Source organism: Leucoraja erinacea, chromosome 28 (genome assembly GCF_028641065.1).
Source record: "Leucoraja erinacea ecotype New England chromosome 28, Leri_hhj_1, whole genome shotgun sequence".
NCBI classification, from domain to species: Eukaryota; Metazoa; Chordata; class Chondrichthyes; order Rajiformes; family Rajidae; genus Leucoraja; species Leucoraja erinaceus.
The window spans coordinates 12871041-12894626 of record NC_073404.1 but is presented as its reverse complement, the minus strand read 5'-3'; the positions used below and the strand labels follow the sequence as shown (position 1 = coordinate 12894626).

The following is a 23586-nucleotide window of genomic DNA, read 5'->3' as shown; positions in this document are numbered from 1 at the left end:
CCCCACAGGCTGCGCGCGGCAACATTCTGACGGGCTGACGTCACCGGTTCCTTCAGCAGCTTCACTACAGTCAGCTCACCGTCTCCCTCTCCCCCCCCCCCACCCCATCCTCCTCTCCACCCCCCTCCCACCTTCCCTCCTTCCCCTCTGCCCCCCCCCCACCCCCAGCCCCCCCCCCCCCCCCTGCACCCTTGACAGCAAACAGCTGGTTCATATACAGTGACAACTGCACACACACACACACACACACTCACGCGCACACGGATACACTCACACACACATACACACACTCACACACTCACACACACACTCACACACACACACACACCACACACACACACACACTCACACACACACACCCACACACTCCACACACACACACACACACACACACACACACACACACACACACATATCACACACATCCACACACACACACACACACACACACACACACACTCATCCACACACACACACACACACACACACACACACACACACACACACATACACACACACACACACACACACACACACACACACACACACACACACACACACACAACACACACACACACACACACATACACACACACACACACACACACACACACACACCACACACACACACACACACACACACACACATACACACACACACACACACACACATCCACTCATACACACACACACACACACACACACACACACACACACACAGAGACACACACACACACACACACACACACACACACACACACACACATCCACATCCACACACACACACACACACACACACACACACACACACACACACACACACACACACACACACACACACACACACACACACACACACACACACACACACACACACACACACACACACACACACACACACACACACACACACACACACACACACACACACACACACACACACACACACACACACACACCACACACACACACACACACACACACACACACACACACACACACACACACACACACACACACACACACACACACCAAATAAATACCCCATTGCCAGCACAGCTGTGAGATCCGTTATTGCAGGAATGTGTTGGGCAGGAAACACCACTGGCTGTGGACCTCCACATCAGACAACGAAGGAACACCAGGCCACTCTCTGCACCGAATGGGTCCACGTCAGGTGCAAAGTGGCCCTTCTGACCTGTGATACTACACCTGGTCCCACTCCACACGCCCCTGTATGTTTGGCCTTTCACCCAGGATTTATCTCGTATCCTGTGCCCCCTCTCTCTCTCTCCCCCTCATCCCTCAATCTCTCTCTCCCTTTTCCCTCTCCCGCTCTCTGTCTGAACCATTCTCTCTCACCCTGTCCTTCTCTCTATGACCTTCTCTCTTGTTGTCTGATCCATTCTCTGATATATAGAAAATAGGCGTAGGAGTAGGTCATTCGGCCCTTCGATCATCCAGAATCAGTGCCCCGTTCCTGCTTTCTCCCCATGTCCCCTGATTCTGTTATCCTAAGAACTAAATCTAACTCCCTTTTGAATATATGCTCTCTCCCATCTCGCTCCCCCTCTGCCTAAACCACTCTCCCTTACCCTCTCTCTCTGTCTTTCTCTCTCCCTCTCCCCCTCTTATCCACTCTCCCCATCCCTCTGATCCTCTGAAGGTTGTGTGTTCCCGGTCCAGTGCTCAGCAGGAGGATACGACACGGTTCCGCTCCCCATTCCATCTCTTTCACCCTCTGTCTGATTCCACTCGATACTCAGCCCCCCGTCTGTGAGAAAAAGCAACTCATCTTCAGCCCGAGCTTCATGAACAACAAGTCCTCGTTCATCTCCCCTCGACCTTCACTGCTTTATTATTTCAAAAGTAAACTTCAATAGTACTTTCTTGTCACATGTACCTAGGTGCAGTCAAATTCCTTTCTTGCATACAGTCAGTAAAAATCTTCAGTCAGAAGAAGTGTCTTGACCCGAAACGTCACCCATTCCTTCTCTCCAGAGTTGCTGCCTGTCCCGCTGAGTTACTCCAGCAGTTTGTGTCTACCTTCAGTAAAAATCTTACTATATATGGGCACACGATCATACTTAAGTACACAAGTGTAGGAATAGTCGATTGCGCTGAGACAGTACATGAGAGTTGCCACGAGTCTGGCATCATTTTATATGATTCAAGTCCAACGTTGTTAAAAATATAGAGTCTTAAATTTATTACAATAAAAGAAAGCTCTTCCAACATTCCCTGTGCCTATACATTCAGTAGTGTTATATTAATTTGTGTTCACTCTTATCTTTACACTCATGTGGCCCCTGGAGTGATATCCCTTCCCTTGCTTGAGGGCTGTCCCCACCCGACTCTGCCTCGCAATCTTCAGCAGGGGAAGGTCCCTAGTCTTGTCCCCCCCCTCCCCCCTCCCTCCATCACAGAGCTTTGGTGTTGGCTGCACTAAGCTCCCTCAGCACGTACTCCTGCAGCCTGGAATAGGCCAAGCATAGTCATACAGTGTGGAAACAGGCCCTTTGGCCCAACCTGCCCACAACACCAACATGTCCCATCTACACTAGTTCCACCTGCCTGCGTTTGGCCCATATCCCTCTAAACCTGTCCTATCCATGTACCTGTCTAATTGTTTCTTAAACATTGCAATAGTCCCTGCCTCATCTACCTCCTCCGGCAGTTCGTTCCATACACTCTTTGTAAAAAAGTTATTCGTCCAATTCCTATTAAGTCGGCAACATTCCCTGCCGGATAACTCGCTCTACTGGGAGACCAAAGTGTCTGGCGAATCAAAGAGCATCTTTCACCAAGTTGAGGGCCTCCCAGCGGCACTTGATGCCCATCTCTAAGTGTGTTCCTGGGAGCAGCCTGTAAATCAGAGAGACTTCAGTTACACAGGTGCTTGGGATGAACCGTGACAAGGACCCTCGCATCCTTCTCCACACCCTTATCGCTGAGGTGGACAACCATCTCCTCTCCATTGCAGCCGTCCCGAGGGCAGCGTGCATCAGCAATTAGACTCAGACAGTGCAGGGTGGGTCTGACTGGGACAGCCTCTCTCACTGCTAGCCTAGCCTCGTCTTGGTGCTTGTTGGTGAGTTCTGGCGATGAGACATTTCGCCAGACGAGCTGCTGCAGTCTGCACGGGAAACCACAGTGCAGGATCCATCTAGTCCTTGTCCTGCAGAATGTTCCATGGTGATCACATTGTTAACACATAGAATGGCAGTGCTGGCTCGAAGGGCCAAATGGCCTACCCCTGCACCTGTTGTCTATTGATCACCGTGGTCAAAGGTGTAGGTCAAGCATCACATTTCCATGAAGGACCGGTGGTGCGGGCGGCAATGCCCAGCTGACTGGCACATTGAGTGGTAGCAGTGCCAGTCCCATCCTTCACTGGTTATTCAGGGTGGGGGGGGGGTCACTGTGTGACCGTACAGAGTCACTGGTTATTCAGGGTGGGGGTCACTGTGTGACTGTACAGAGCCACTGGTTATTCAGGGTGGGGGTCACTGTGTGACCGTACAGAGTCACTGGTTATTCACGGTGGGGGGGTCACTGTGTGACCGTACAGAGTCACTGGTTATTCAGGGTGTGGGTCACTGTGTGACCGTACAGAGCCACTGGTTTATTCAGGGTGAGGGTCACTGTGTGACCGTACAGAGTCACTGGTTTATTCAGGGTGAGGGTCACTCCCTGTGTAACTCTGTTTACTCCGGCTGAGAAAGGAAAGAAAACAATTTAGTTGTCATTCGCAGCAAGCTTGGGGCAGGGAATGGGGAGGAGAAAGGGACATCTCAGACAGGGTTGGATGGATGGGAGGGTAAGTTGCCATTCCCCTGAACCCGGAGGTGTGTGGGAGAGATTAGAGGGTGAGAAGACAGACGAAGAAGTGTTTGCAAACACCAGGCCTGAGGGACATCTCCAGCGGGCCGGCTCCACTCATGGTGCGAGGAAAAACACAGCAGGGACAGATGGATGGTTTCCAGCTGCTGTTTGTTCAGGGTAAGGGCCACTTGTGATGCAACTTTGCAGAGTCACTGTTTACTTAGGGTGAGGGTCAGTCCCAGTCACACTTCTGAGTGTTTCCAGACTTTCCTTTCTTATTTTAGATTTCAAGCATTGTTTTAATTTACACTTTCTATCTGGCAATATGGAGTTACTGTTTAAGAAGGAACTGCAGATGCTGGAAAATTGAAGGTACACAAAAATGCTGGAGACACTCAGCGGGTGCAGCAGCATCTATGGAGCGAAGGAAATAGGTAACATTTTGGGCCGAAACGTTACCTATTTCCTTCGCTCCATAGATGCTGCTGCACCCGCTGAGTTTCTCCAGCATTTTTGTGTACCTTGGAGTTACTGTTTATTCAGGTTGAGGGGCCCTGTGTGGCTGTAACTGTACAGTGTCGCTGTTCATTCAGCAGGTCAGAGTTGTGACAGAAATCTATCTCATTGTAATTGTCATTTATATTTGGAATCGAATTCCTGATTTTGAAGCAGGTCTCTTGATATGGTCTAAGAAGGAACTGCAGATGCTGAAAAATCGAAGGTAGACAAAAGTGCTGGAGGAACTCAGCGGGTGCGGCAGCATCTATGGAGCGAAGGAAATAGGCAACGTTTCGGGCCGAAACCCTTCTCCCCTCTTGATGTGATCTTTGTTCTCTGTTCTTTACATAGACATAGAAACATGGAAAATAGGTGCAGGAGTAGGCCATTCGGCCCTTCGAGCCTGCACCGTCATTCAATATGATCGTGGCTGATCATCCAACTCAGTATCCTGTACCTGCCTTCTCTCCATGCCCCCTGATCCCCTTAGCCACAAGGGTCACATCTAACTCCCTCTTAAATATAGCCAATGAACTGGCCGCAACTACCTTCTGTGGCAGAGAATTCCACAGATTCACCACTCCGTGTGAATTTTTTTTTTCTCATCTCGGTCCTGAAGGACTTCCCCCCCTTATCATTAAACTCTGTGGATCCACTTGTAGAGTGCACATGCCTGCTTTGAGTTGCCTATCCGTCTGAATGGTGCACTGTCCTTTAATGGGCTGTCTGGGGAATGGTGAGAGGCAGTGTCATTATTTATTCGCAAGAGTGGGGAGTGATGGATGGAAGTTGTTACTCTCTCTCCCGCTCAATGATGAGCTTCACCTCTTGTTCCTGTCCTTCTGCCTGCTTTAGGAGGAAATCCCCTCTTGACAGGGAACAGGCCCACTCAGTGAAAAGCAGGGGAGACACAAGAAACTGCAGACTCTGAAATCTTAAGCATAACACGAACTGCTAGGGGACTCAGCGGGTCGGGCAGCGACTGTGGAGGGAATGGACAGGTGGGGATCCTTCTCCAAACTGATAGGAGCGCGGGGGAGAAAGTTGGATTAGATAGGCAGGGGTGGGACACGGCTTGGCAAGTGATGGGTGGATACAGTTGAGGGGCTTTGCTTGGCAGATGGGTGAAGATAGTGACAAAGGCTAGAGGAGAAATAGAGACAAATGGAATGGAGGAGCTCAGCGGGCCAGGCCAGAATTAAAGGACGTTCTTTTGGGAAGCAGATAACGAGAAATTTCTTCAGTCGGAGGGTGGTGAATCTGTGGAATTCTTTGCCACTGAAGGCTGTGGAGGCCACGTCAGTGGATAGTTTTAAGGTAGAGATAGATGTTTGATTAGTACGGGTGTCAGAAGTTATGGGGTGAAGGCAGGAGAATGGGGCTAGGAGGGAGAGATAGATCAGCAGAGATGATGGAATGGCAGAGTAGACTTGATGGGCTGAATGGCCTAATTCTACTCCTATCTCTTATGGTCTTATGAAGGGAAGGGAATTGGAGGGACATCATTTTGGATCGGATCCTTCTCCAGCACTTTGTTTTTTGATGAAGATTCCAGCATCTGCCGCTCTTGTTTCAACCAGACGGGCTGAGTAGCTCAGTGACTCTGTGCCTCCGGTCCACTGAACCTCAGGTCTGGCGCTCGAGAAGTTCGAGTTGGGTGGGATAGACCACGTTCCAGCTGCCCCCTCCCCAATACCTGGGGTGATTTCATTACCGAGTTTGTCCAACATCTCCGCGTAGCTAATACTCACTAATCCAGGCAACATTCCGGTAAACATCTTCTGCACCCTCCACAAAGCCTCCACATCCTTCCTGCAATGAGGGGGACCAGAACTACACACAATTACACCAAATGCGGCCAAGCCAAAGTGTTGTTATATGGACAACTTCCCCAATGCCTCAATGGCAGCGAATCTACCAGACACACCACTTCACCGAAGACATACACAAAAAGCTGGAGTAACTCAGCGGGACAGGCAGCATCTCTGGAGGGAAGGAATGGGCGATGTTTCGGGTCGAGTCGGGTCTGAAGAAGGGCCTATCTTTGGTTTAAACCAACATCTGCAGTTCCTTGATAGACACAAAAAGCTGGAGTAACTCAACGGGTGAGGCAGCATCTATGGAGAGATGGAATGGGTGACGTTTCGGGTCAAGGGGTCTCGACCCGAAATGTCACCCATACCTTCCCTCCATGGATGCTGCCTCACCCGCTGAGTTACTCCAGCATTTTGTGTCTACCTTCGATTTTACCAGCATCTGCAGTACTTTCTTACACATTTGGAGTTTCTTCCCACACACCCTCTTGACCGTTCAGTCTACTGGTTTTGCCACTTTCAGGGAGCCGAGGACCTGGAGATGTAACAGCCGAGCCATTGACAGCAGGTGTGAGTGGGCAGCTGGGAGGTGACGTGCTTCTTGAGGGAGGTGTAGCCACGGCACAGTAACTGGTCACGTCAGCATGTCATGGTGAATATAGAGTAAGCCCATTGATGACAACATGGGCCGATCGTAGGCTGTGACCCGGGGAGGACAGGCTACGAGACGAGCACTGACGCAAGGAACCTGAGTCAATGGAAAAAGAGTCATGATGCCTAATTAACTGTAATTAAAGCCGAGCGATGCGAGATGGAACTGGATAGGTTGGTGGGGCCACATAGACAGTGCTTATGGTTTCTAGCAGACAGGTTGGAGGCTGTTGGTATTGGGGCAGCATAGCAGCCTGACCCTGAGGGAAGGTCACCCACTGCTGATCTGGGCCAATTAGCCTTAGGGTGGCCATCTCGAGTGGCCCAGCTGACGTCAGTGCCTGGGCAGCAACACTCAAGTGGGGATAAGGTTACTTGGCCAGGAGCGATTCGATGTGGTGACCCTGGTCACAAAGTGCATTCACACAGCGCTGGGCTGTTGGCTGACAGAGGCCGCTGTCAAACTGTGGCAGGAGCTATGGACTGGTGATGCACTGCCCTGTCGTGGAGGGGAGGTTTAAGATGCTCAGTCAAAGAGGTGGGGAGAGAGGTGGGGAGACGTGTCCAATTCTTGAGGGGTTCTTAAAGGAAAGTACTGCAGATACTGGTTTACACCGAAGATAGACACAAAATGCTGAAGTCATCAGCATCTTTGGGGAGAAGGAATGCACTCTGCGGTGCATCTGCAGAAATTGGTAAGAGTCATTGGAGACATTCCTTCCTTTGGCTTCTGAGGAAATGGGAGTATTGTTCGTGGCTGTTGGCAAATTGCAGAGGATCAAGGCCGTCTGGGAGTCTGATGTTAATGTGCGCCATGACCAGCCTCTCAAAGCACTTCATGACGGTGGACTGCACGCTGCTCATTGAGGCATCCACATGTGTATGAAGGAGCTGCAGATGCTGGTTTAAACAGAAGATAGACACAAAAAGCTGGAGTAACTCAGCGGAACAGGCAGCATCTCTGGAGAGAAGGAACGGGTGACTTTTCGGGTCAAGACCCTTCTTCAGACTGGTTAGGGATTAGGGGAAACGAGAGATATAGACGGTGATGTAGAGAGATAAAGAACAATGAATGAAAGATATGCAAAAAAGAAAGAAATGATGACAAAGGAAACAGGCCATTGTTAGCTGTTTTCCATCAGTTATCCGCTCCTCAATCCATTCCAATACATTACGCACAATGCATTGCTTAGACCATAGGACAGTACAGCACAGGAACAGGCCCTTCGGCCCACAATCTCCATGCTGAACACGCAGTACATGACAGTTTATTGAATGGCTTCCGGAAATCCAGATGTATTACACCTACTGGTTCCCCTTGCTCTTCACTTCCTGAAAGAGCCTCATACATTTGTTAAACATTTCCCTTTATAAAAACCATGCTGACTTTGTGTGATATTCATTTTCTGAGTGTCCTGTTATGACTTTATTAATAACAGATTTCAGCAGATGCTAGGCTAATGGTCGATGGTTGTCTGGGTTCTCGATTTGCAGTGTTGTTTTTGTGGTTTCCCGACCGCTGGGACCACTCTCGAGACTGGGGGATTTAGGAAGGTCACAGCCAGTCCATCCACTATCTCAGCAGCCACTTCCATCACAGGCCACAGGCCACCAGACCTAGTGGACGTACCAGCCTCTATCTCATCAGTTTTCCTGCATCTTCCGTCTGGTCCTTCAAGCCCCCCCCCCCCCTCCTGCTTTTGCCTCAGGGTTTGATCCTGTCATAGGGGAGCCTTTGTGGAGAGAGATACAAGACAAAGACTAGAGGGCTGAGCTTTAAGGTCAGAAGGGGGTAACTTTAAAGGGGATGTGCAGGGCAAGTTTTACTTTGCACAGAGAGTGGTGGGTGCAGGGAACACGCTGCCAGGGCTGTTCGTGGAGGCAGATAAGATGGTGGTGTTTAAGAGGCATGTACATGAGCACTAGGATGTGCAGGTAATGGAAGGATAGGGAGTTTATCTCGGCATCGTGGTTTTGCACGGATATTGTGGGCCGAAGGGCCTGTTTCTGTGCTGTTCTCTTCTATTTGTTCCCCTGCCTTCTTGTTTCAGTGACTCTGCCTCCCTGTGTCGAGTTCGACAGGGGATGTGTGTGATGCCAGAGGTCCCGCTCCTGGCCTGAGCACGGACATCGGGCTGTTCCAGGCCATCTCCGGTGGGATGAAGGCAAGATGCCCTTTATCTCACCACCTGTCAGGTCTTCCCCAGCTTCCATCCCGGTACGCTCCCGTTTCCACCACCACCTACTACCCCCAGTCATCCACCTTTCCCGCCTTTCCTACACTCATCCCCCATCACCAAGTCCCCCATTTCCCTTTTTATCTCTCTAGTCCACTTCCAATCATATCCCGCCTCCTCTCCTTTTCCTCTGTAGCCTTTGACACTCTCTCCACCCATCTGCCTACCCCACCCCCACTTCACCTGTATCCACCTATCTCTTCTCCCCCCTACTCCACCAGCCTGAAGAAGGGTCCTGACCCAAGACGTGACCTGTCCATTTCCCTGAGTTGTGTCTTGCTCAAGATTCAGCTTCTTGTGTCTTCCCCTCGTTTATTTTCAGTGTGTTTTCTTCAGGCAGCTTGTGTGAGGGAGATGCTGCACCGGATCCCCACCCTGGCACTCTGCTCCGCAGTGGAGCTGACCACGGTGCCTTGGTCTCAGTCGTCACCTCACGTCACCGTCACCCCCCCCCCCCCCCCCCCCCCCCCCCCCCCCCCCCCCCCCCTCTGATTCCACTCTGGAAGGAGCCTCTCCTCCTGGGCCTCTGGCTCCCATTCTATTAAAAGATCATTGTTTATGCTCCATCTGTCATGGATCAACACTTCACAAGCTCATCCCCCCACCCCACCCCCCTGTCACACCGCACACTCAGTATCCAAAACTGTCTGAGTCCAAGCCAAGGCTTGGAGTGTGGTGGGAACGTGTTACAGAGTTGACCCAAACAGCCACTTTGAGCGCGGGCCGCTCCAAACGCTGGAGTCAGTCAGCGTTTCCCAAAAACCTTGGGCTGCCTGGATTCTGTGACGGAACAGCTGTGGGATCAAAGGTGAGCGAGTGCAGCTGAGAAAGATCATTGGTCTTGAGGGACCGAACAGCTTCCTCCAGCCTCCAGCTCCCCTGGAGATAACTGAGGAGCCTGGCGCCAGGCGTAGACTCATACAGCACGGGGAGGGGGGGGGGGGGGAGGGGGAGGGAAGGGGGGGGGGGGTCTATGCTGTATGACTCTATCTTGTTGGCTTCAGTTTAAACTGGGATGTGATGTCCGAGATATGGAGGCATGAACTGCACTAATCTTGTGCCTTTCACAACCCCTGGAGTGTTGTAATGAAAGAAACATATCAGCTAAATGCATATGACACTGGCGTATTGTTGTTGCAATGTTACTGGGAGAATAATGACTGGACCCAGGACCTGAGGTTTTCCTCTCTCCTTTGGCATTGAGCACAAGAGCCAGGAAGTCATGTTGCGGCATTATGGTTCATTCGCATCTGGTGTATTGTGCGCAGTTCTGGTCGCCTCAATACAGGAAGGATGTGGGGACTCTGGGGAGGGTGCAGAGGAGGTTTACCAGAATGCTGCCTCCATTAGAGGGTGTTAGCTACGAGGAGAGGTTGGACAAGCTTGAAGTGTTTGGTCTGTGAAGTGTCGGAGGTCGAGGGGTGTCTCTGATGGGAAAGTGTATTAAATTATCAAAGGCACAGATTGGGTGGACAGCCAGAACCATTTTTTCCCCAGACTGGAAATGTCAAAGACAGGAGGACACAGTGTCAATGCAAGACGGGCATAGTTTAAAAATGTGCCGGGCAAGGTTGGTGGGTGCCTGGAACGTGTTGCCAGGGGTGGTGGTGGAGGCAGATACAATCGTGGGGTTTAAGAGGCTTCTAGATAGGCACATGGATATGCAGGAAGTGGAGAGATATGGTTCAGATGGCGATTAGTTTAACCTGGCATCATGTTTGGCATGGACATGGTTGGCCGAAGTGCCTGTTCCAGCACTGTAATGTTCTTTGATATCTGTATGATCACCTGCATTCACTTTAGAGAGGATATAGAGCTTTGGCTTAATCCTAACAGGTTCAAGGTTATGTGGTTGGGATATCTAATAGGGCTAGGACATGTACCATATGATAGAACTTTATTTATCCCAGGAGGGAAATTGGTCTCCAACAGTTAAAAAAAACCACAATGAGATAGTGAAATTAAAGTGACAAATGGAAGATGCAGGACTGGGGATGTGCAAAGGTTGGGGAGGGGGAGTCAGTCTACCCCACAACAGAAGGGGGAGGAGAAGAAGAGGGAGCAACAGTGAAGAATCTGATGGCCACAGGATCTCCTGTGACATTCAGTGCTGCATCTTAGTGGAACCAGTCTATTGCTGAAGGTGCTCCTCAGGTTGACCAGTGTGTCGTGGCAAGGGTTGAGCTGTATTGCCCAAGATGCTCCGTAGTTTGAGGAGCATCCTCCCCTCCAAGCCAACCTCCCGTGAATCCAACTCCACTCCCGGGCTGGAGCCAGCCTTCCTGATGAGCTTAGCTACATACATAGTAGGGCACCAAAGAATATTGCAGAACAGAGGGAGCTTCAAGTTCCCTTAAAGTGGCAACGCAGATACCTAGGGCATTGAAGGAGGCATATGGCATTCTTGCCTTTATCGATCAGTCACACAAAGTATGGTGTACAGTTCTGGTCACCACACCACAGGAAGGATGTAGTTACCATGGAGATTGTACAGAGGAGATTCACCAGGCTGTTGCCTGGATAGGAGGACTTTAGTTGTGGGGAGATAACACAAAAATGCTGGAGAAACTCAGCGGGTGCAGCAGCATCTATGGAGCGAAGGAAATAGGCAACGTTTCGGGCCCAAACCCTTCTTCAGACTTTAGTTGTGGGGAGAGAATGGATTGGCCGGGCTTGCTCGCCTCTAATATATCATCATGTTTGGCACAGACATTGTGGGCCGAATGGCCTGTTCCTGTACCAGACAGTTCTATGTAGTGGGACAGACTCTGAACATACGTACCACCAGATTTAGCAGAAGCCGCTCCCTGCTGAACATTCGTCTCATTATCCTGGTTGTGGTCCTCATCTTCCAACCAACTTCACTGAGGACCTTGGACTTTTTCTCTGTAACTGTAACATTCTATTCTGAACACCAGTATATTTATCCTTGCACTAACATTGATTGCACTCACATATGGTATGATTTGATTAGATAGCATGCAAACTAAGGTTTTTCACTGTATTTTGCTCCACGTTACAATATTGAATCAATGCCAATGCTCGTGTTTTCCCCTTGATCCTCTATTTCAGGAGGGACAATTTTCCCCTCTTGCTGGCTACAGGAAGAGAAGAGATTCTTCCAGGATCAGGTTGAGACCATTCATCGTCTTGGGCCTGTCCCACCGTCCAAGACCATGGCTGACATCTATTTCCAGATTCCCCACTCACATTGACGTTCAGCCACAGAACTGGCACCGATTCTTGGCAGAAATGTGTTACAGAATCGCTCCGCCTCGGCAAGTTAAACGCCCTCAGATCCCTCCCTGAAGTTTAACCGTTCTCCTTTCCCTATCTTGTCTCTCTAGGCTGGAGAACCGATGGCAGAGCTGAACGGGATGGAGAGCGGGAGACAGACACACATCACTGCAGAAGTGACGACCCTCCACTCCGTAAGAGGCAAGGCTGGAGATAACCTTCCCTTCCACACCGCTCATCACCTCCAGACATCTTCATTTATTTGAATATTCTGAGGCCTAAAATACGTATTTTCACCTCAGCCGTCATTAGGAGGAAAGGCTGATGTGCCACACTGGTCAGAATTCAACCAGACCGTGACCGTCACCAGTTCCCCTCTATCTGGCAGCTGACTGACTCTACTTCCACCCAGAGTCAGCTGCTGTGAGAACAGAACAGTACAGCACAAGAACAGGCCCTTCGGCCCACAATGTCCATGCCTAACATCATGCCAAATTAAACCAATCCCTCCGTATCCATGTGCCTTTCTAAAAGCCTCTTAAAGCCCACTATCATATCTGCCTCCACCACCACCCCTTCCAGCACGTTCCAGACACCCACTGTGTAAAAAAACGTACTCCGCACATATCCTTTAAACTTTGCCTCCCTGACACAGCCACACTCTAATCTTTGACTTTCCCCCTCCCACAACGCTCGCTCCATGTCCTCGGACTGGTTGGTTGCTCAGCCTAGAACTTGCCACCGCAGGCAACAGGACCAAAGAGGAGCTTGTATACATGTACCTTCAGGAAGACTCTGAGGTGGAATAGATTCAGGGACAGTTGTTATCAAGCAACTGAACGATCCTCTCATCAGCTGGAGTGCAGTCCTGACCTCAAATCTACCTCATTGGAGACCTTTGAACTATCTTTAATCAACGTTATCAGGCTTCAATGTTCTATCTTGCACTACATGTTCTACCCATTATCCTTTATCAGTGCGCTGCGGACAGCTTGATTGTAGTCTTGTATAGAGTTTTCTTTGACTGGATCGCAAACAAAAGTTTTTCAGTGTACCTTGGTTCACGTGACAATAACAAACTCAACTAAATAGTGGGGAGGTCAGGATGGGAGGAGAGCTGAGATGCAAGGCTGGAGAACCTAGCACAGCGGATCAGATCTCGGCCACTGTTCTGCTTTCCTGCCTCTTGTAACCGTGTCAGCGCCCTTTATGGGCAACTATTTGCATACCTTGGGTACGCAAGCAAAGACTTGTCACGTGTGACACTAATTTATTCAATTCAATTCAATTCTTCCCTAAAATCTTTGACTCCCCTAAAGACACAAAGACTGTCGTGGCTGTGAATATATTTAACACTCTGACTCCACACACAGTGGGCGGAGAATTCCAAACTTCCGTAACAACCCTTCCTCAACCTCAACAACTTGATGCCTATTGCTTTAAAGGAAGGGTCCCGACCCGAAATGTCGCCTGTCTATTCCCTCCACGGATGCTGCCTGACCCGCTGAGTTCCTCCAGCATTGTGTTTTTCAGGAGTTGGGGGGTCTGGTGGGAGCGGGCACTCTGGCGGTGACCAACTTCACACAGTGCCCTGATGCAGGGTCTCAACCTGAAACGTCCTCTGCCTCCATTGATGCTGCCTGACCCACTGACCTCTTCCGGCAGTTCATGCATTGCTCCAGATTCCAACATCCACAGTCTCCAGAACCTTCACAAGGTGTTCAACCACCTTTCAGCGCCCCTACACGGACCACACCTCTCCTTGTTCCACACCCACTATACGTTGGGACGATGTTGCTTGGAATTGCATCTTCTCTTTCCATTCAACATGAGTTCCAGAGTTAGGAGTGGCTCATTTCAGACAGAGATGAGGAGGGTTTCTTGTTTCTAGGGTACATGAATCTCAGGGATTGTCTGCCTGAGAGAGCGGTGGGGGTAGAGTCACAGGGTATATTCAGGGTGGTGGTTAGAAAACTGTAGGGGTTTTTAGTTTTGGCGACAGAGGTTCGAGGCAAAGTGAATCAGCCAGGATCTTAGCAACGGAACAATCTGCCTTCTTCCTTGTAAATCTTCCACTGGTGCCGTGACCCTTTCATGAGGGGTGTGTGAACACAGGCTGGGTGTTTAGTGTGGCACTGTTCATGCTGCGACACAGATCAGTGACATTCCCTTTTCCACAGGGAAGGAGGTGTCAACACTGGAGCACCAGCCGGCAGCAGTGGGCCTAGCTCACCTGCCCATCACCGCGGTAACCAAGTCCGGGGAGAAGTTCGCAGCAGAGGTGTTGGGCGTCGTGTCACCCCGGTCAGAAGCGCTCGGCCAGACGGCAGTCGGCAAACCCCAGACAGAGAGCGTCGGCCAGACGGCAGGTGAGCAGTGGTGGGCACGGGGGCCAGAGGTGCCCCCGATCTGCGAGGGTCTTTACCCCGTCACCAATCCGGCATCTCCCACTGATGGCAGCACAGCCCGGCTGGTGGAGCCGCTGTCCCACTGTGCCATAGACCAGCTCTCCTGCACTTTGTGTTTTCAACAACATATTCCCACGTGCTGGTCAACAGCCTTGCCCAGAGGCAAGTAGGGGATGGTCAATCAATGCCAGTGACATGTGCATCCCACAAACACATCAGTGCCGTGTGGAGAGGCTGTCGAGTTGCTGCTTCACAGTGCCAGAGACCCGGGTTCGATCCTGACTAGGGGTGTACTTCTGTATGAAGTTTGTACATTCTCTCTGTGACTGCGTTTGTTTCCTCCCCCTCTCTAAAGACAGACAGGTTTGTAGGTTAATTGGCTTCGGTAAAAACTGTTAAATTGTCCCTTGTGTGCAGGATAGTGTTAGTGTGCAGGATAATTGTTGGTCAGCGTGGGCATGGTGGGCTAAAGCGTGTGCGGACATGGCGTGGTGGACAAGAAGCCGAAGCAAGGAAGTGGAAGCCAAATAACCGAACGGAAATTAAGCCGAAACACCAACTAACCGAAAGGGTGGGACGCCTAAATGCAAACTCACCGAATGGCCACTCTGCCGAAACGCCAACTGACCGAATGGCCGCGCAAACGAAAAGTCAAATAACGGACATGGCCTCGGGGGGGGGGGGGGGGGGGGGTGGGACTTGTCAGTGTCCATCACGTCTGACTACACTTATGCAGAGCTGCTATGGAGGTTGAGAATACTGCCACTCACAGCGGTCTATGTGAAAGGACAGCACCTACCAACAATGAAGGCTCTATAAAACCAGCTGCCGCAAGCCCTTCCCACAGGACGGGGTTTTAACTCGGCATTAAAAATCAAAAAAGAGTTACATTGATTTAAAAACTAAAAATGTTACATGTATAAATAGTTCTTACATTCGGGAACTTGGTTAATTAAGTGGTGGGATTATTTCCCTGTCCCAACTGTGCCTTTGCTTTAGCCGGTGGTCACATCCATTCCATCCCCCCCTCGCAAAGATGTGAGATTTCATTAAGAGGACACATGGATGACTAGATACAAGCGGCATGTAAAGCAACACATGAAGCCGATGAAATGAGACAACTGTCACACCAAAGATAGACACAAAATGCTGGAGTGACTCAGTGGGACAGGCATCATCTCTGGAGAGAAGGAATGGGTGGCATTTCAGGTCGAAACCCTTCAGACCTAGTCTTCAGGTCTGAAGAAGGGTCTTGACCTGAAACGTCACCCATTCCTTCACTCCAGAGATGCTGCCTGTCCCACGGAGTTGCTCCAGCATTTTGTGTCCATCTTCGGTTAAAGCAGTTTACAGATTATCTGGTGTTTTGTGTGTGGGAGTTTGTGTGCGTTCCGCAAGTAACCAGCCGGTAATAAATAAAACATGCTCCTTGTTGTCAGGGGGGAGGGGGGGGGGGGGCTGGGGGATAAAATTGTTCGTTGTCAGGCACACTTGTCATCGGCCCGCCAGGGAATTTGTGTGTCCCCCATGTTTTAAAAGCCATTTACTACGGCTGCCAATGTCCCGAGCCGTCTGTCCCTGCGGCCAGGGTGGGGGTGAATCACCCGGTGTGGGTGTCAGGGGGTAAATCACCCCGTGTGTGGGTTGGGGTCCGGGGATGGAATGGGGGAATCACCCTGATGTGGGGGTTGGGGTCCGATGGTGGTGCATTGCGGTCTGTGACTCTGGGTGGGCTGAGGGACCAGCCTGTCCCACACCTCTGTTCCACCCGGTGTTGCCGACACACAGCCCATCACAGTGCGGCCACACAGGGGAGACGAGGCGGAGAGCAGGCGTGGGAGAGTGGGGGCTGTCCCGAGGGATGCGCTTTCGGCCGCTTACTTTCGGTTAGTTTGCATTTAGGCGTCACGCCTTTTCGGTTAGTTGGCGTTTCGGCTTTATACGCTTTTGGTTATTTGGCTTCAACTTCTTTGCTTCGGCCGTTTTCTCGTCCTTCGACGCCACGTCCAGGTACCGGGCCACAGGACCTATTTCTGCCCTGTATCTCTAAAGTCTAAAGTGAAGTTTAAATGCGCAGAGCTCAGCAGCATGGGCTTCTGCGCAACGTTACTGTGTTACTATATTTATAATCTTTACTTTTATTAGCATCGTTTTATCGTTGACATGTATTCAATAAATAACTTTGTTTTGCTTGGCCATCCAGGCAGATCATACCATACATGAGCACGTCAATGAGAACATCAACTGAGTGTAGAATATGGTGTTCCAACTACAGAGAAAGTGCAGATAAGAAAACATTTGTAGGGTCGCAGTTAGATAGATTGGCAGATTGGGAATACATCCTTAACACATGAGAGGTACATGCCACAGTCTGATCATAGCCGTAAAGAAACTATACTTGAATCTGGTGATATGTGTTTTTGTATCTTTTGCTCAATGTGAGAGGGGAGAAGAGTGAATGACTGGGTCCTTGACTATAGTGTCATAGAGCATGGAATTCGGCCCAACTTGCCCACACCAACCAACTACACAAGTCCCATCTGCACTAGTCCCACCTGTCTGTTTTCCCCATATCCCTCTAAACCTGCCCAATCCATGTACCTGTCCAAATGCTTCTTAAACATTGTGATAGTACCTGCCTCAACTTCCTCCTATTATGTTGGCAGCTTTCTTGAGGTAGCATGGAGTGTAGGTTGAGTCAATAAGGGAGGAGGCTGGTTTGTTTGATGGACTGGGCTGCATTCACTATTCTCTGCAATTTTGTACTGTCTTAGATGGAGTAGTTGCCAAACCAAGCTGAGTTGCATTGGGCATGTTCTTGGGTAGGAAAAGCGGAGGCATTTGCGCCTAACGCAGGAAAACGTGAGCTGCTTAGGCATCAAGTCGAGCATTAGTGGTCTGGGCCAAAGGGCCCGACTCTGTGCTTCTCAATACTATGATACCCTCTCTGTTCTCGTTTTGCAGATAAGAATGCCAACGCCAGCAAGACAGCCTCTTCCATCAGTCACTCAGTGTCTAGTGACCTCCGCTCTCCGTCCAGGTAATGACTCTGCGAAACCTCACATCACTAATGTGTCCTGACTTATTATGAAGCAGTCCACTCGGCCCATCAGGTCTATGCCAGCTCCCAGGAGATCAGTGCCATTAGTCCAACTCTACCACCCAATTCCCAGTAGTCCATTCTCATCAACTCCCCTCTACTTCTTTACGACCTGAAAGGATAATCTCAGCCATCAAGTAACTTACCCGCCCGGTTTTAGGACGTGGAACTAAACTGGACACCTTGGGAGGGGGTGGGGGGCAAGGGAAGTCCACATCGTAATGGACAGAACGTAACAACTCCGAGATGGGTTCTGAGATTAGAAATGGTCACAGGTCCCTGTAGCTATGAGGCAATGGCACTACCTGCTGCAGCACTACATCACCCAGTTGACACGTAGGCCAGTCAGGGTTGCCCAGCTGTCTTCTGGCCAGGATTCACCTACTGTCCACAGACCGTGGATCACACCTTGGGCCTAGATGAGACCTAGCCTGTCAGAATGATAGAGCAATGGAATTGTGCAGCACAGAGACAGGCCCTTCGGCCTACCTTGTCCATGCCGACCAACTTGGCATTCTGGGCTAGTCCTGTTTACCTGAATGTGGGCCATAGCTCTCCAAAACTTTCCTATCCATATATCTGTCTAAATGAAATTTAAAATCGCAATTGCATCCGCTTCTGCAGCTTCCTCTGAAAGCTCATCCCAGACTACTGTCTGTGAACAGGCCGTCCCTAAGGTCCCTCTTAAATCTTTCCCCTCTCATCTTAAGCCCCGACCCTGTAGTCTTAGAATCTTGTACCTTGGGAAAAAAGACTGATAGTCACTTTATCCCTCATGATCTTGTACACCTTGATAACGTCACCCCTCAACCTCCAATGCTGCAAAGTCCCTAGCCTCTCCAACCTTTCCCTATGACTCAAGCCAGCACGTCCTGGTCACAACCTGGTGAATCTCTTCTGCACCCTTCCACTCAGGTGCAACACTAGAAGATCATTAGGCAGCCCCACTTGCCGAGTCCACCTCCGCTCCTCTACCTCCCTCGGCACCACTTTCCTCCACTGATGTCATATCCGCTGGTTTCCTCAATATCCAAAGATCTTCAGTGAGAGCTGGTGATTCTGCAAGGATTGATGAGTAAATTTGGAGAGAACAGCAAGTTTGCTGCAGTTGTAGACTGTGAGGAAGGCTGTCAAAGTATGCAATGACATGTAGATCGGCTACAGAAACGGGCGGAGAAATGGCAGATGGAGTTTAATCCGAGCAAGTGTGAGGAGCTGCACTGTCGGAGGTCGAATGTGAGGGGAAAATGGAGAGGCAGGCTCCCTAACAGCATTAATGCACAGACTGTGGTCCAAGTCTATAGCTCCCTGAAAGTAGCAACACAAGCAGATAGAGTAGTTAACAATGCCTTCGTTGGTCAGGGCGTTGAGTACAAGAGTCAGGAAGTCATAATGCAGCTTTGGTGAGGCTGGTTTGGAGTATTGCATGAGGTTCTGGTCTCCTCGTTGCAGGAAGGATGTGTAGGCTTTGGAAGGGATGTAGGAGAGATTTACCAGCATGCTGGCTATTGGCAATAAGAAGTTGCACAAACACAGATAGTTTTCTCTGTCATGACACAAGGCTGAGGGGAGACCTTATATAAAAGTGTGAGAGGCGTGGGTAGATGAGACAGTCAGACCCGTTACCCCAGGGTGGGAGATGTTAAAAACTAGAAGGCATAGCTTTAAGGTGAAAAGGGAAACGTTTGAAGGAGGTGCAGGGTAAGTTATTTTGCAGACGGTGGTGGGTGCCTGAAACACATTGCCTGGGGAAGTGGTGGAGGGTTACGATACTGGCATTTAAGAGACTTTGAGACAAGCCCATGGATATGCAGGGAATGGAGGGATATGGATCATGTGCAGGCAGACGAGATTAGTTCAACTTGGCATCATGTTCGGCACAGGCAATGTGTTCTCGTGCTGTTCCATGTTCTGCGTTTGCCTCCACCTTCTACAGCGGGATTTATCACTGCACTTCCAAGTTTTTAACTTCCGATGTTGATCTCTTTCGCCGCAGTGTCCTTGAACTTTACCCGAGTGTGTCCACCAAATCACGGTCCCCACCCCCACCTGCGGCCCGCCAGGGGGGGAAGAGGCCCCTGTTGATGCGGTCACAGACGCTGCCGCGAACAACCGGACCCCAGTCCAGGAAGGCGCTCTTTGAGAAGTTCGAAAAGGAAGGCAGCAGGTTAGAGACAAGACGAGGCGGGCAGCGCATACAGGGGAGCCTGCTGCTTACAATGCATTTACCATCAGAAGAGTGGTTCTGGGGTGGGGGGTGTGTGCGTGTGGGTGAGGGTGAAGACACTAATGCCATTTCTCTTTCAAATCGATGTAAATATTACTACCACCATCATTCTGAGGGGCAGGAAGGTTTCTCCTGCAAAATGTAAAAAGGGTGTCTGCTGGTTGATGTAGACTCGATGGGCCAAAGGGCCTTCCCTGTGCCACATGTCTTTATCGTAACGTGTCAGAAGAGGAGGAGATGATTCAGTTACTCAAATAATTCAATAAGATCGTGGTCTGTCTGTGATCTTGGTCTCAATTTTACTTTCCTCTCAACCCCTATAGAGTTCAAAACCCTTTCCTATCCAGAGAGTGGTGGGTGCCTGGAACTCTGTGTCAGGGGTGGTGGTGGAGGCAGATTCGATAATTATTGAAGAGGCTTTTGCAGTAGACAGGCACACGGATATACAGGGAATGGAGGGACATGGATCGCATGAAGGCAGAGAATTATTTAATTTGGGATTGTGTTCAGCACAGTCATAGTGGGCTGAAGGGCCTGGTCCTGTGCTGTACTGTTCTTTGTTCTGAACCTGAGAGATAATTGACGGTGAGAAATAAAATTGGGCTAAATTGTGGGCTGTGGTGAAAGAGCAGGAAATGGGACGTTGAGAGTTCCTTTAAAGAGTTAAAAGGCCTTGAGCAAAGCTAGCTCTTGTCACTGGGTGTTTCAGGAGGGATAACTCAGTTAGAAATCCACATACTGCCAGCTGCACCGTGAATAGTACCCGACACAGTTGGCGGTTCAGTTCTCATCGCCTCCTCCCTTTACCCAGGGGTAAAATCGGAGAGTCAAAGGGGAAGCTGCAGAGATCACAGAGTTTTGCCGTTGCAAGTGCGAGCAGCATCAAACAGGTCCTTCTAGAGTGGTGTCGCTCCAAGACAATCGGATACAAGGTAAGCAAAAGGGTTAATGCCAACCAACGTGAGGGGACAGGTGATGCTAGGACCACGGTTCACTGCGCCACCTCTGTTCTATGTATAAAGGGGATCTAAGGATTACATTTTCACACCATGAGTCGGTGTCGGAATGAGTTGACACGGGAGAAAGTGGAGGCAGATAAAGGAACGACAAAAAGGCAGCTAGACGGAGACATGAATACGTTGGGAACAGAGGGATATGCAGACCAGTGGGATTAGTACAGATTGGCACGATGGTCAGACCTGACAAGGTGGGCCTAATTAGATGCTTTACAATTCTGTGTGTGATGGGACTGTGGAAGGGAACTTTATTCTCGATCTAATCCATGCCATTCCAGCCCTGAGGCTCAGTGACTGGACGGTGTGGAGGGAACCTAGCCTGTGTCTGGCCCATGCTACCCTGCTGATGGAAGAATGTAATGAATGTATCCAATCCTTGCTTGGACCCAGTACCTGAAATGGATGCTATCATTTATCACTGAGCCTCGTTAATCAGAGAGGGATTGTAAACGTCTAACATTTGCTTGCAGCTGATTGATATCCAGAACTTCTCCTCGAGTTGGAGCAATGGAATGGCATTCTGTGCTCTCATCCACTCCTTCTTCCCAGAATCATTCGACTACAATGAGCTGAACTCCAGTAACCGCAAGCACAACTTCGAGCTGGCATTCGGCATGGCTGAGTGAGTACTGGCCCTGAATAGACAAGGCTCACCCACCACCGGCACAGACAGGGGGCCAGGGCTGGGGTTGGGTATCAGAACAATCAGATCCACCATGGGCCAGAGTCTCCAGTATCTACCCGGGGTAAGACTTGAGATGTGCACTGCAGTTAAATATCCCACCAGTCCACATTATACTGGTGCCGTTGGGTCCATTACAAGATGTCTACATTGAAATGAATCATAGCTGTTTAGGTACTGAGTATATGATAGATGGGACTACAATGTGACTGACCTCTTGTTTAACCATTGGTTCCTGTGTTAGAAGACCACATGGTGAGGGCACCAAACATCCACACGTTTTTATTTCCCAGCCAACTGTTGCCCAGATTTAAATTCTGTTCTGTGCTGGAAATAGGAACAAGGTGCTGTACGTCTAGGTTTATTGTAGTCACCTGTACCGAGATGCAGGGAAAAACTTTATTTTGCATGCTATCCAGTCAAATCGGATAATACTACATATAAATACAGTTAGGCCAAACGTAAGTACAATAGGTAGAGTAAAGGGAAAGATACAAAATGCAGAATGTAGTTCTCAGCATGCTGGTGCAACAGTTCCAGAGATAAAATCCAATGTCCACAATGGGTAGAGGAGAATCGGTCCGTATTTTAGCTTGATGGAAGGACTGTTCAAGAAGCTTGATAACAGGGGGTAGGAAGCTAGTCGTGGGAAGTGCTAACCATTGTCCCTTGACTCAGGAGGTCATAGATATGAGCTTAATTCCACGCGATGTGTCTAACACTCCCAGCTCCAGCAAACATGGGAGAGACCATTACTCGGATGACATTAAACACAGTCCCCTCTCCTCCCTCAACCAAACATAACTACAGTTTTGAGGAGAGGAGTGCTTCCTCAATGCCCTGGCTTTAAATATCCTTCAACAATCATCAGCAAACCTGGTCAAACCTGAACATCAAAACCATTGGTATCACATTGCTGTCTGTTGAATAACGTTGACCATGTTTCCAATGATAGAACAATGGCCATGGTGGTCCTGCAGTGGTGGTGGAAAGGGGGGGGGGGGGGGGGGGGGGGGGGGGGGGGGGGGGGGGGGGGGTAGGGGCGCTGTGGGAGCGCTGTGGGAGTGAGAGAGCTGTTTTTGCTTCTGATGTTGTGTGAGAGTATTGTGTTTTTGACGTTGCAGGAAGCTGGCACACTGCGACAGACTAATCGAAGTGGATGACATGATGGTGATGGGGAACAAGCCTGACCCCATGTGTGTCTTCACCTATGTCCAGTCACTGTTCAACCACCTACGGCGCTTTGAGTGAACCCACCCCCTGGCCAGTCTGACAGGCTGGAGGGGGGAGGGAGGAGACGGCTGTGGGGAGCCCTGATGACCCGTTCTCTGGCACAGAGGAGCAGTGGTGGTGCCAGGGGACGAGAGAATCACGACCGGCATCTCTTGTAGAAGCAGGAACAGAACCAGCCTCATCCAATGCCAACCACACTCCGCTCACCAGCCTGGAGAATCCCGGCCCAATCGTTGTAGTATCTCACTTTAAAAGATCGCAATAAAGATGAATTTTACTTGTATTAACAGGAGAGCTTTTCAATACAAACTCAGCAGTAAACTACATTTTGGTCGATAGTTAATGAGAATTGAAGTTGCCCTAAGATTTAGCGAGTGTCTCGCACAATCTGTCCTGAGCTTAATGATCCTGCGGGTCCAGCAGCATCTCTGGAGAAAAGGAATAGGTGACCTGTCGGGTCGAGACCCTTCTTCAGACTGAGTCAGGGGTAAAGGAAACAAGAGATATAGACGGTGATGTAGAGATGGAACAAATTAATGAAAGATGCAAAAAAGTAATGATGATAAAGGAAACAGGTCATTGTTAGCTGTTGGTACACAAAAATGCTGGAGAAACTCAGAGGGTGCAGCATCATCTATGGAGCGAAGGAGATAGGCAA

General features: G+C 49.9%; 1 protein-coding gene across 1 annotated transcript in view; it reads left to right on the top strand.

Annotated features, from left to right (window-relative positions):
* Positions 1-23216, top strand: part of smtnl (smoothelin, like) — a 29038-nt gene extending 5822 nt beyond the window's left edge. The window contains exons 2-8 of the mRNA XM_055657756.1: positions 12373-12463; positions 14443-14631; positions 17635-17710; positions 19767-19937; positions 20809-20929; positions 21484-21635; positions 22820-23216. Of these exons, the coding sequence (XP_055513731.1) occupies positions 12373-12463; positions 14443-14631; positions 17635-17710; positions 19767-19937; positions 20809-20929; positions 21484-21635; positions 22820-22946 (927 nt within the window). The 3' untranslated portion in view covers positions 22947-23216. The remainder of the gene's footprint in view (positions 1-12372; positions 12464-14442; positions 14632-17634; positions 17711-19766; positions 19938-20808; positions 20930-21483; positions 21636-22819) is intronic.
* Positions 23217-23586: the final 370 nt, after the last annotated feature.